Below are 12,410 nucleotides of genomic sequence, written 5' to 3' on the forward strand. Positions count from 1 at the left end.
TCACTAGATAACATCCCAGGTGGAACAAGGCTGAGCTCAGAGCCGCTCCTCAGCTCCAGCCCAGGTCTCCTGGGTTTAACCCTGCTCCCATCCCTCTGGGGCTGTTTCCCAGTGGAAGTCTCACTCTGCTGTGTGCTACAGCTCCTCTGCTGCAGGAGGTAGGGGGTGTCACCCCCACCCGGTTCGTCAAAACAACAGAAACGGGCATAAAAGAAAACAATCATTCAACATTTATGTAATTACACAAAGTGGGAAGGTGTCTCAGATTACACTGTTGTGCTGGGTCAACCCTCCAGCCACCACCAGCTGCAGCAGCCTCCCCAGCGGGTCTTCCTGAGCAGCGCTGGCTTACACAGGGTGGCTGAGGGGTTCAAGACGTTCACCTCCCTTGGATTTTTTTGGGGAGGAAAAAAAAAAGACTGATGATCATTTAGACTCCCCCAAGGAGCTAGCAGGTTGCTAACCCACCTGGTGTGGGGCTGCCTTCCCAAAGCACGCACAGGACACGGTCTCCATGCAAGAAAAACCCAACCAACCCATGAGCACACACGGGAGCTGCAGGGCCCTCAACTCCAGGATGCTCAGAGGCCGCCCGTGCTTCTGACGTCCCAGCTGAGCTGCAGTAACCCTACTCAGCTGATGGCTTTTAAGATCTTCCTTGTTTGAAAACAGTGTGACCAGCAGAAGCAGGGAGGTGATAGTCCCTCTGTACTCTGCACTGGTGAGACCACACCTGGAGTGTTGTGTCCAGTTTTGGGCACCTCAATACGAGAGAGATCTCGAGGGGCTGGAGCGAGTGCAGAGGAGGGCAACGAGGCTGGGGAAGGGCCTGGAGAACAAATCCTATGAGGAGCGATTGAAGGAGCTGGGACTGTTCAGTGTGAGGAGGAGAAGGTGAGGGGAGACCTCATCACTCTCTACAACTACCTGAAAGGACATTGTAGAGAGGTTGGTGCTGGTCTCTCCTCACGGGGAATTAGCGATAGAACAAGAGGGAACGGCTTTAAACTGCAACAGGGGAGGTTCAGACTGGACATGAGGAAAAAATTTTCATAGAGTGGTCAGAGAGTGGAATGGGCTGCCCAGGGAGGGGGTGGAGTCACCATCCCTGGATGTGTTTAAGGGTCGTTTGGATGGGATGTTGGGGGATACAGTGTAGGGGAGAACTTGTAGAGTAGGGCTGATGGTTGGACTCGATGATCCCAAGGGTCTTTTCCAACCTGAATGATTCTGGGATTCTGTGAAAACATGACAGAGAGTCATGGGAGAGAGCAGCAGGCTGCTGTCTTTCCCAGTGATCATGGAGGCAAACGGATCCTTCTGGAAGCAGCACATGCCAACCCAGAGCTGGCTGGAGTTTGGGACTTTCTGCAGTGCGGGAGGGAGGTGTTGTCCAAGCACAGCCCCCTCCTGCTAGCTGGGTGATGTAGTCTCCAGCCCAAGGGTTCACCGTGCCTGCTGTGCTCCCAGCACGGTGCCAAGTGTTGGAGCTGGCGGGTGACAACAAGGTGAAGGGCGTTTTCCAGCCAGAGGCTGCCACATGTACACGGCTCCAGCATCACCCTGCCCCTCCAGTGCTTCACAGCGGCCGCTGCTGCCCCACAGCCACGTTTGTGGGGCCGGGAGGTCACAGCCACACGCCGTGGTGCTTCTTGGTGCCCCAAAGGCCACGTTCAATCACACTGAGCCACGAAACGTTGCCGGAGATCTCCGAGGAAATGCAACGTTCCTCTACCAGCTTTGGCTCGCCCCTTACCGTCACACCACCGCCGGCTGTGGTGCAGCGGGTCTGCTCCTTGGGCTGGCTGGCTGGGGAGAGCCCTCGGGAAGGAGAAGGTGGCCTTCGGGAAAGAGAAGAGCCACAGGAGTCCTTGGACTTGCCCCCGTGGGCGATGGCCTGGCCTCACCGCTGGTAGAGGGTCATGATCCCCGCTCGGTGCAGGCTCCTCCACAGCGCCGCCTCCAGCATCATGTCGTGGTTGGCATAAAACACCAGCGGTTTCTTCTCCACCTCGTAGTAGTGGTCTGAGAACTGCTCGTAGTTGGCAGTGATGAACCCGTAGGCGCTGACCTGCGGGGAGGGAGGTGAGACAGACAAAGGACAGGGTCAGGGCTCCACCTCCGGTACGGGGGGTGGCACATGCAGGACAGCCACCGGGACACGCTGGTCCCCACCAGGAGCCTTATAGCAGCCAAAGGGGGGGGGATGTCCTTGTCCCCAGAGGGAAGGTGGCCCCATGGCCTCCTACCTGGTCGCAGGTGTGGAGCGCGGTGAGGAGCATGAGGGCGCCGGTGCTGGGCATGTAGAGCGAGCCGTACTGCGTGTTCAGCAGCTCCGACCGCAGGAACCTGCCGGTGGGCACAGCGGGTCGGGGGGGGCTCACAGCTGGCACGGCACCGCGGCCCCCAGCACCAGACCCAGCAGCACCCAGCGCCCGTCCAGCCCCCACCATGCGCTCGGTGATGCCAGAGCCCGGTAAGGCAGGAGCACCGAGTGAAATGTGGATTCTCCAATGGCTGCTACTACGGTTCAGCTCATTTGCTGCAGGTTGCTAAAAGGCACCTCAGCACCATTTGAAATCACCCCAACCCAGGACCTGCTTTCGTGAAAGGTAGGAAAAGACAATCCCTTTGGGCCTTCCCTTTGTTCCTGTTAGACTAGGTTAAAATTTAATTTATTTTGGGAAATGGGAGGCAAGGTGAGCACAGTGAGCTGTAGGAGGGGATGTGAGCTGTGCTGCAGTGAATAGGAATGGCAGGGGAGAGATGCCTCTGGCTTGTCTGCAGAGAGCAGGGCAGAGGGAGTTCCAGTGCCTGGGGAGGGCTGGGACTGCACTTTGATGCTGGGCAGCCACTGGTCTGTACCGGAGAGAGCAACGGCAGGACGCAGGTAGTCTGAGCCCAGCCCAGAGCAGAGCTGGGCAGCAGCCGTGGTCCTCATCATTCTCACCTCGCTGTCAGGTACTGCAAGAAATCTGGGTGCAGCAGCTTGAACTTCTCTGCAGATGCCTCCGGTCCAAAATACTTCTGTGGGCTGCAGAGGGGCGAGGAGAAGGGCAGAATTCACGTCACAGGAGTCCTGGAGCTACTTGGGGTTTATCCCACCAGGGACAGATGTGGGGTGAGGGCAGGGAAGTCACGTGCCCTCCAGTGCATCACCAAAGGTGCTGGGGGAATTTTGGGGTGCTACTCACTCATCCCCCTTGTCTGAGCCCTCGGGGACTGGGCTGCCCTGGATGGCTGACTTCAGCATGACGTAGTCACGGAAATCCGAGGGGATGAAGATGTACCTCAGGTCCTGCAGTGGGGGCACAGACACAGTGCTTGGGGGGGGCTTTGGGGAACTGCCTACACCAGCACAGCGAGGACTGAGGGCTCCTGAGATGGGGAGAAGTTTGGAGGGGCAAGCCCAGCCTCAAATGACAATTTGGGGTCACCTCCCCAACAAGCCCTCGGGGTCTCACCTTGGCCTGGGGGATCTGGGTGAAGCCATACTCCTCGTAGGCAATGAGGGAGTTCTTCATGGTGTTCACTGTGAAGCCGTAGAAAGAGATCTTGGTCCCCACGTCTTCCTCGAAGCCTTTGATCACGGCACCGTTAAGCCTGCGGGAAAAGCGCAGGACATGTGTCCAGGGCTGGCCTTGCCCCAGCACCCACAGCTCCATCCTGCCCGGGACCCGTCCGCACCTGAAGACCAGGTCGTGCGCATCAATCGCCTTGCCCTGCCGCGAGCCGTTGAGGATGCCGCCGTTGCCCACCACGGCGCAGCGGACGCAGCCCCCGGGGAAGGCATCCCTGTCGAAGAGGTGCCTGTTGGCGGAGGCGTTGAGGAGCCGGAGGGTGCTGCCCACCACTGGAACAGAGCAGGATGGGTCCGGTCAGCGGGGAAAAGGTGTGTGTCAGCCCGCGGGAGCACATGCGCGCTTAAGCATGCAACAGCGCGCGCAGACAGGCTTGTGCAAGAGCACATCCAGGAGCCACACACAAGAAAGCTCATGCCATCCTTGTGTGGGAGAGGGGTCTACAAGTGGGATGGGGGGACACCAGCCAGCCCCTCCTCTCCCAGGCTTGGTGTCACCCCCTCACAGCCCCCCACAGCCTGCTCCCAATAGTGGCCACCTGAGGCCGTGCAAGGCATGGGGATGCATCCGGACATCTCCAGCCCCAGCCCTGCGGATGCTGCTGTCCGTGCTGGCCATGTCCCCTCCGGACAATGCCTCCTTGCAACTGCCACCGGTTCACTCCCCCCTGCTGCCCCCAGCACTTCCCAGCCCAGGGATTGAAGCCAGCGGCTGCTTGGGAGAGCAGAGAGTGGGTTTGGGGTAGGAAGGGAAACAATCTCCATCCACAGCAATGGAGCGGGTTGTCCAAGCTTCTCCGGCCCCAGTTAATAATCATGCACACACTGGAGCTTTTATTCAGGGAAAATGTCACAAGATGCAGCAAGCGGCATTTATAAAGCCGTTCCCCTCTGCCCCACACCCCAGGAGGCAGACTGGGAAGAGATCAACGTCCCTGGCTCCTCTGCAGGGCTTCTCTGCCTGCCCCGTGTCTTCAAGTCCCTTCTGCTGGGCTCTCCAGGCCCCTCGAGCTGCCCCGAGCCCTCCCATCACCCCCCTTGCCCCATTTGCTGTCACCCCCATCCCAGTTGGGTCCGTACCTGCCTGGGACAATCCTTGCCAGCCGTAGGGGACGTGTCGTGTCTTCAGCCTGTCCCAGGTCTCCGGGGTGAAGTGCTGGTCCCACATCAGCACAGGGGTGTCGAAGCGGAAGATCTCCCCAAACTTGGGGTCTGCCTTTGCTCTGGCCATCACCGAGTGGAGGCACATGCTTGGCTGGGAGGGAGCAGGACCTCAGTCTCCATCTCAGGTCTACCTTCCCTCCGACACCTCCATCCCTCAGCAGGCACCAAGAAGAGGACAAACCCAGGGACAGAAATGCTCCTTGTCCATCACACATCCTGCTGGGTCACCCAGGCAGGGCACTGCCTCATGCCTTGGTTTACTGCTGTAAAACTCCCTTTGGTACCCAGCTCACCAGGGCTGGGAGGCCCAGGGCTTACAGAGTCACCTGAGAGCATGAGCCCTGGGAAAGATTCAGCACCTTCTAGTGAGGGAGTCCTGCTAAAGGCCGTTGCTGTACAAGAACAGCCCCAGTGCCCAGGACTGATCCCTCCCAGAGCCTGGATCCATCCTCACAAGTCTCCAGCCAGGGCTGGTGGCCCAGGTGTCATGGAATTGGAGGGAGGGGGTGATGTTGACTCCAACCTCCACATTGGGGAACTTGGGGAGGTGTTGCAACAGCAGCAGGGAGGCCTGAGGAGACCCACATGCACGGATGGAGGAGGTTGCTCCTCTGCACACACACACACACAAAACCCATCCCAGACAAAGCTGCTCCTCCTCAGCTTCCCCACACAGACCTTCACCCAACAAAACCCAGCGAGGAGGGGCACCAGGGACACTCACCATACTGTGCTAATGGTTACCTGCTTTCTGCTGGGCTTGGGCTCCTCCAGCTCAGCAGAAGACTTGAAGGACTTCCCACTGGAAAGGGGGAAACATATAGCAGAGTAAAAAAATCCCTCAGTGGGGCACTGGGGAACTGCAGGGTAGGCAGGGGCCTCCCAGCTCATGCCAGGATGGCTGCACACACCTTCCCCCCTTACCTCTCCAAGCCGCCTTCAAGGGCCCATCTGCGGCTGGTGGCTCGGCGCAATGTCCCCAGCGGAGCCAGGACCAGCGGCTCTGGCTGCAGCAGGCTGGGAGGAGAAGCCGGTAGGGGCTCAGCTGGGGAGGTAACACTGAGCCACTGCACCCCAACACCCACCACCTGTGAGAGCCACGGGGCAGGACACCACCTCTGCTCAGCTCCCCTCCACCGCTGCCCCTGCCCACCCGCCCCCCTGTCTGTGCCTGTTTCTGCAAGCGGAGAGCCATGGATTTGCAAAACACTGAGTTTATGCAGAAAGCAGCCACCTACTCCTGGCAGGTCCCACCTCCAGGACCCCCACATACCAAAAACCGCACCCAGCCCAGCCTGCAGCCTTGGGGAAGACCCTGCCAAGACCTCCCTGGTCTTCCCACCATCCCACCCTTCCCAAGCCTGAGGGGGACGGGGCTGGGACATGCCGGGCAGGCCAGCAGGACACGTTTAGTTGCTACACTGGAGAAGCAATCGGCAACTGGGATCTGGAGGTTCTTGGGGTGTTTGGGACCCTGCTCTGCCATGGGGCCAGCTGGGGCATGCCCTGATCCTTCATTTAGTGCCGGGGGACAGAGGCTTCCCACCCCGAGCATCGTGGGGTGCCCTGAGCCCCATGGGGCCTGGCAGAGCAGCCCCAGCCTCCCAGGGGGGGTGTGGGGCTGGGGGCTGGGGTGGGCAGGGTCGCAGCCTGGCAAGCAGGAGGTGGGGAACAGGCTCCCATTCATCCCTGCACAGAAGGGCCCTTCAGAGCCCCCCCGGCACCGCCTCCAGCCCAGCCGGCAGGTGCTCAGGCCAGAAGCAGGGTATTGTGGAGGAGACAAGGGCCCCCTTGTTACGGGATCTCTGCTTGGGAGCCCAGGGACAGGTAGAGGCAGGTGGGGAGCGAAGCTCTGCCTCCCCCCCGGCCCCTGCCAGCGTGACAGGCATTGGGTTTCTGTCCCCACCATGGCCCCTGTCAACACCAGCAGCACCCTCAGCCCTGCCCGGGAGTGGATCCAGACCCGTTTGTCACCTAAACCCCGCTCTGTGCCACCCCAGGGGTATGGCACGACACAGGGGGGACAGCCCAGCACCTTGCCTGGGTGCTGGCACCGGGAGCTGCAGCATTTCCCCAGGCGTGGACTGGGAGTCAGGGCCAAGGGGGCTTCAGTCTCAGCTCCCTCCTTGCACCGGCCCAGCACCGCCAGCTCTGGGCAGGGGATGCTGAGGGCAAAGGTGTCCTCCCTGCGCAGGGGGCTGAGCACTGCTAGCGGAGCAGGGCAGCTTTTTAATCAAGCCAGTGCCTCGGTGTCCCACAAAAAGGCAGCTCCCCAGCAAGACCTGCTGCCCTGAAGAGCCCCCACCATTCACTCCAGCCCAGGGACAAGGTGCCTGGCTTAGCCCTGCCCCGTGGCCACGTTCTGCCCCCGAACGCCTGCAAAGCACCATCCTGCTGCGTACAGTGCAGGAGCGCTGGCACCAGAGCCAGGAGAGGGGTTGGGCACGGCGCTGCGCCCACCTCCCCTTGCAGCCACCAGCTCAACCCTGAGGCTCATCCCAGGAGCACCGGAGCTGGCAGAGAGCAGGGAGGACAAATCCCGGGGAGGGTCCACCAAGGTGGGACTGAACCGTCCCAGGGAGATGCTGGAGCTGCAGCTTTCTGCAGGGCCTTTCTGGTGTTATCACTGTGAGCAGCTAAATAAACCCAGCCTGACCAAACTTGCCTGTTCCCTCGGCTTGCGGACAGGAGCGGAGCTGCCCTGGCAGGGTCTGTGCACAGCAAGGCACCGGCTGGGAAAGGCCATCCAAAGGCTGTGCGAGACCTCGTGGTTACGCTGGAGGCGGCTCTTTCAGCCCATCTCTGCGAGGTACAGGCAGCACACCCTGGTCAGAGCAAAGCTCACCGGTGCAAGGGCCTCGCAACAGCTCCAAGGAGAGCTCCACATGCTGAGTCAGCTCAGCCGCAGCCAGCAGCCGGGGGATCCCCAGGAGCTCACCCTCAGCCGCCCCAGCCCTGCCTGCTTCCTCCACCTCACGACGTGGGGGATCCCTGGCCCACATGCCTCGCCGGCAGGAGCTTATCGAGGTTACCAGCACCCAAACAACAGACCAGGGACTGAAGAAACCTCCCTGCTCCAGAGCCAGAGCCAGCTCCTACAAAGCACTGAATTCCCAGCAGCAGCAAACCCTGCTGCACGCAAAGCCCCCCAGTTGGCCACCCACCCTTTTTGTGGCCGCAGAGGCACAGCCCAGCACCAAACGCCGTTCCCCTCACACACCATGCTCAGGGTCTTGCTGCCCAGGAGCTGCACAAAACCCACTTCTCCCAGCCCTTCCCCGTCAGGCTCACAAGCCCCAGCTGCACATCTCTGCCCACCCAGCTGCTCCTCAGCCCTCCAAGCTCTCCCGCTCTTGTTTCTTGGTACAGACGCTTCCCCCTCCCGTCCCAGTGCCTGCAGGACAAGGCAAAGAGCCCAGCACCGGCAGCGAGAGGGTGCTGGGCTACATTCTGAGCTGCTAGGCGTGCTGCGGGAGCGCCGGGGGCAGCGCGGGGGGCTCAGACCCAGCCGTGCTCAGGCTGGCTGGAAGGAGGTGGGCGCAGGCAGCCCAGCGGGTCGGCTCCCACCTCCACCCGTGGCCAGACATGGTGCGTGGCACTCGCTCATCGCTTCTTCCAGACCTTGTGCCGACCTGATAAACTCAATCCCCGTGTCAGCACCTCCCTGCGCTCACATCCCAGCTGTGGGTGCTGGAGGCAGCTCCCCAGCATCGCCGCAGCCATCCTGGCTGCGGCCGCTGCCCAAACCCTGCTGGGGAGGGCGTGGGGCGGCAGGGCCCCCCCTGCCAGATGGCAGCTCAGCAGCGCGTTGGGGAGCCGAACGCTTTGACGTCACCTGCCAGGATGTGGTGAAGCACCTCGTGATGCTTGGTTGACTCAGAAGATGACAACCCTCCCCAGGACCGGCTGATGCACAATAGGGCTCTGGGGAAGGAGTGGCCCATGGCTGCCCCGGCACCAGCCACGGCAGCAGAGCCAGCCAAGCCTGGGTGCGCTCTCTCACCACCGTGGCATTCACAAATATGACGTCTCTGGTCCGTGGCCACCCCCCGTTTCCGGATGATAACACTGTGTACAAGTGTTGTGAGCACACGCTCCGGCCTTATCTTCAGCAAACACTCCCAGGGCCCTGCAGAGCCATTTGAGGGAGCCGAAGCAGCAGAACAAAACCACTCTAGGAAGGTATTTGCTCCATCCCACCGCAAAGTGCCGAGCTCCAGGAAGCATCTTTCCCCCGCGCAGAGCCAGAGCGGCACAGCGAGGCTGGGCCGAGCTCCACACTCATCCGTCTGCCTAATAATAAAGGCACAAGCGGTGCCAGCAGCTCGCCGGTGGGGTTTCAGAGAGATGGCCGGGCAGGGAGTGGGACAGGGCTGTGCCCAGTCAAACCCCGGGGGCTCCAGGGATTCGGCTCCCTGCAGCCCCGCTGACTGCAGGGCAGCCGGCTCTCTGCAGGGACAGGGGCATTTCACCCATCCCTGTAGGGTCCTCCATGCTGTCACCAGCTTTGCACTGAACTGGAGGGGAACTCAGCACTGCCATGGCTACCTGGCCCAAGGGTGGTTTGGTTCTGGCAGCAGCCAGCATCAATCGGGGGGTCAGCTTCCCCCCAACCCCCTTCATCCCCCCATACACCTGCATGGAGACACTGCTCACACAAACCTCCCCACCGAAACATGGCTGCCTGCACCAAGGCGTGAGCACCCTGACCCTCCCTTTCTGCCCCGACAGCAGGCAGAGTGGGAAACGCTCTGTGACGGCGTGTCAGCTGTGCCAAACGCTGGCTGTCCCGGTTTCACCTCCGGGCTCAGCCCCACAGCTGTCGGCAGGGCAGTGCCGATTCCTCTGGGTGTGTGGGTCAGGCTGGACAAGCAGCGATCACGGGGCGGTGTGTTTGTAAACACAGGGAATCAGAGCGAGCAGGACTCACTCTGGTTTGGGTCTAGCTTTAGCGGATGGATTAAAGCCAAGAGGAAAAGTCCGGGAGAGCTTGGGAGCGCAGGTTAGCTCCGTTACCTCGCCCTGGGCTCCTCTCTGGGGCCGGACAAGCTGAGCCTCGGTCCCATCGGTCGCGGGGCAGGGGCCCAGGCTGGCTCTGCAGCGGGGGGACCCGGGGCTGGGGCAGGTCCAGGCAGGGTTAGGCAGTGGCTGAGCTACCTGCAGCCTGACATGGTGGGGGAAACCCACTCCCAGCTCCCCTCCCATGGGTCTCCTCCACATCCTGCTCCGGGAATGGGCACGGACTCTGTGCCAGGGCATGGCTGGTTTCTATTCCCAGCTCCAGCGTGGTCCTTGGGCACGTCCTGCTGCCTTCATGGGCCTCAGTTTCCCCTCTCATGGACATCAAGCTCTTTGCGGGGAGCTGCTCCACAGCCGTGCCCTGCCCCGAGCACCCTGTGGTATGGGCTAATGCTGCTGCCACCGGCACCGCTGCCCACCCGGCACGGCCGAGGGTGGAAACAGCCAAACTGCCCGGGCTGCTGGGGATGTCTCTGCTCCACAAGCCCAGCAGGAGAGGGGATCTCTGCCCTGGGCAGGACAGGAGGGGGCAAGGAGAGCCCCTGGCTTCCAGCTGGGGAAGAGAGAGTGTCTGGAGCCCAGGGCAGCCCAGCCAGCTGCATCCCCAGCACCACCCAGTGCAAAGCTGGCTGCACTCAGCTCACCCCGTGCGGGACCAGCTCTAGTCCCCACAGCATCCTCCATTCCCGGGCAGTACCCAGGCAGCTGGGTTCTGTCGCACTGGCAGCACCCAAGAGCACCCAGCGTGGAGGCGAGGGGCACCCGTAGCACTCTCCTGGCACCTTACCTGATGCTCGCAGGAGAGGAGGGTGGCTGGTCCTGCAGGCCAAGTGCTGTGCAGGCTCCCGCACACCCTGCCCGCTCAGCCCTGCTCCCCAGCACTCCCCAGGCTCCCTGGGGGACCCCAGCACCCTTGCCTGCCTGGCACCGGGGGGAGTCAGGAAGGGGCTTGGGGAGATTGGAGGATGCAGGGAAGGCAGACGTGACCACGAAGGGGGAGATGCAAATTGCTGGAGTTTGGGAAATGCTGCAGCCCCCAGGAGTTTACAAGCCGGGGGTGGGGGGCAGGGGGGCAGTCCTGGGGATCCCAGCTGATCCCTGCAGTGGGGGGATCAGTGCAGCTCCACGGGGGCCAAACCTCCTCCCCAGCGCAATCAGTCAGCTCCGATCCTAAATCAGCCCAGCGGGGACACATGGGGCTCGCAGAGGGTCTGGCTGGCTGCTGAAGGGGGGGTTTGATCCTGCTGGGGGCTGAGCACCCTGAGCCTCAGCCATCCCTGGACCCAGCAATGGTTTCTTCGCACTGTGATGGGCTGAACCCATGCAGGGACCCCTGCAGCCCCCCACGGCCCCGGGGTCCCACTCTGGGCACCCCTGGGCTTGGCTGGTGGCCGTGGGCAGGACCCGATGCCCAGGACACCTTGGGGGGGGGGTGGGGGCGGGGGCAGAGCACATTTCTCAAACCAGCCAACAACCAGGGGCACAGCTGGGATAACCTGCACTGAGGAGCCCACAGCGGCACCCCAGTTCCCCCTCCCCACCCCAGTGCACGGTACCTCATGCTGGATTTGCACATCCTTGCCTCCCACCCCCCTCCCCGTCCCCTCCTCACCTGGCTATGATCCTCTGGCTGGTGGTCGACTCCACCGTAGCGTAGTAGTGACCGTAGAGGAGCAGGGAGGATGTTAAACCTGCCACGAGCAAAAGGCAGAGCCGTTTCCAGTGTGGGGACCCCATCCCGGGCACCGCAACCGCTGGAGCAGCGCAGGCAAGCGGGAGTGTGGGAGCCCGCGTTGCCGGCACCGGGCACACCGCCGTCCCGCCGCTGCCTGCGTGGGGCCCTGCAAACTTCCCAGCCCCTCTCCTCTCCTCTCCCAGCCCAGTGGGTGCAGACCCCGCTCTGGCCTGGCTCCGTCCTGCCCTGGGTGCCCAGCTGCACCTTGGAGCAGGCTGGGATATTCCTCCGAAGCGGTGGGAGGGAGGGTGTGAGCCGGAGGGAGGAGGCACCAGGCTGACTGGTTCAGACTTGCTGAGAAAAAAAGCACTTTTGAGCTGCTTTTTCTCCGAGCTGGGGATTAAACATTTACTCAGACCAGCAGGGAAATGCGCTTTTTTTGCCTCCTTTTCATGCCACCCACCTACCTACAGTTCACAAAGCAGGGAGGGTCCCCCTTTCTGTAACTTTCTTGTTCGACTAAAACATGTGCTTTCACCACCGGCTGCTTCACAACCGGCAGCACGTACAGCCCACGCCAACACCCGGCGACCCCACGGCGCAGCCACCGCCGAGCGGGGCCGGAGGTGTCCGCTCTTTGTTTTAAGTTTATCAGAAACTCCACGCTCCGAAGTAAAGCCGAGCTCTGGCCCTGGGGTGCCCCATGGCAGCACCCCAGCACACACCCGCCCCGAGCTGCTCGCAGGCAAACCCGCCGCTGCGGGAGCAAATCCAGTGCAAAAGGGGAGAAGGGGGGGGGATGCTGGTGGGGTGCTGCCTCTGGGTCCCCGGCTGCTCTCTGGCTCAACAGATCGCTCCCCCCACAATGCGGTTTTGCAGCAAACAAAACCGTTCAGGGCTTTGTGCCGAGTTCGACAAATAGTTTGGGCTGGGGGAAAGGAAAAACGGGTTTGAGGGGTTTTTTGGGAAATC

The 12,410-nt window shown here is 61.8% G+C and overlaps 1 protein-coding gene across 3 annotated transcripts; it reads right to left on the reverse strand.

Annotated features, from left to right (window-relative positions):
• Positions 1-207: 207 nt before the first annotated feature.
• ST6GALNAC2 (ST6 N-acetylgalactosaminide alpha-2,6-sialyltransferase 2) lies at positions 208-11,914 on the reverse strand. Of its 3 annotated transcripts, none has more exons than XR_012625923.1 (10): positions 5,669-6,129; positions 5,489-5,546; positions 4,661-4,835; positions 3,688-3,853; positions 3,465-3,603; positions 3,195-3,298; positions 2,951-3,034; positions 2,250-2,349; positions 928-2,071; positions 208-829 (listed from the first exon to the last, which is right to left on the reverse strand). XR_012625923.1 is itself a non-coding variant. In XM_074846892.1 (10 exons), the coding sequence occupies exons 1-10, from the start codon at positions 11,498-11,500 to the stop codon at positions 1,904-1,906; spliced, it is 1,212 nt and encodes a 403-aa protein (XP_074702993.1). In that variant the 5' UTR covers positions 11,501-11,914; the 3' UTR covers positions 208-1,903. The 3 variants fall into 3 exon arrangements, 2 of the variants coding, with proteins under 2 accessions (XP_074702993.1, XP_074702992.1); XM_074846892.1 differs by adding an exon at positions 11,376-11,914 and having other exon boundaries at positions 208-2,071; positions 5,669-5,761; XM_074846891.1 differs by having other exon boundaries at positions 208-2,071.
• Between the last annotated feature and the right edge of the window lie 496 nt (positions 11,915-12,410).

Source organism: Strix aluco, chromosome 21 (genome assembly GCF_031877795.1).
Source record: "Strix aluco isolate bStrAlu1 chromosome 21, bStrAlu1.hap1, whole genome shotgun sequence".
NCBI classification, from domain to species: Eukaryota; Metazoa; Chordata; class Aves; order Strigiformes; family Strigidae; genus Strix; species Strix aluco.

Excerpts from the sequence above, each read along its gene's own strand:
- ST6GALNAC2 (XM_074846891.1), bottom strand. The coding sequence starts at position 6,129 with ATGTCCCAGCCCCGTCCCCCTCAGGCTTGGGAAGGGTGGGATGGTGGG. Across the intron at positions 4,836-5,488 it reads CCAAGCCCAGCAGAAAGCAG|CCAAGCATGTGCCTCCACTC; the intron begins GTAACCATTAGC and ends GCTCCCTCCCAG. Across the intron at positions 3,854-4,660 it reads GCAAGGATTGTCCCAGGCAG|TGGTGGGCAGCACCCTCCGG; the intron begins GTACGGACCCAA and ends GCTCTGTTCCAG.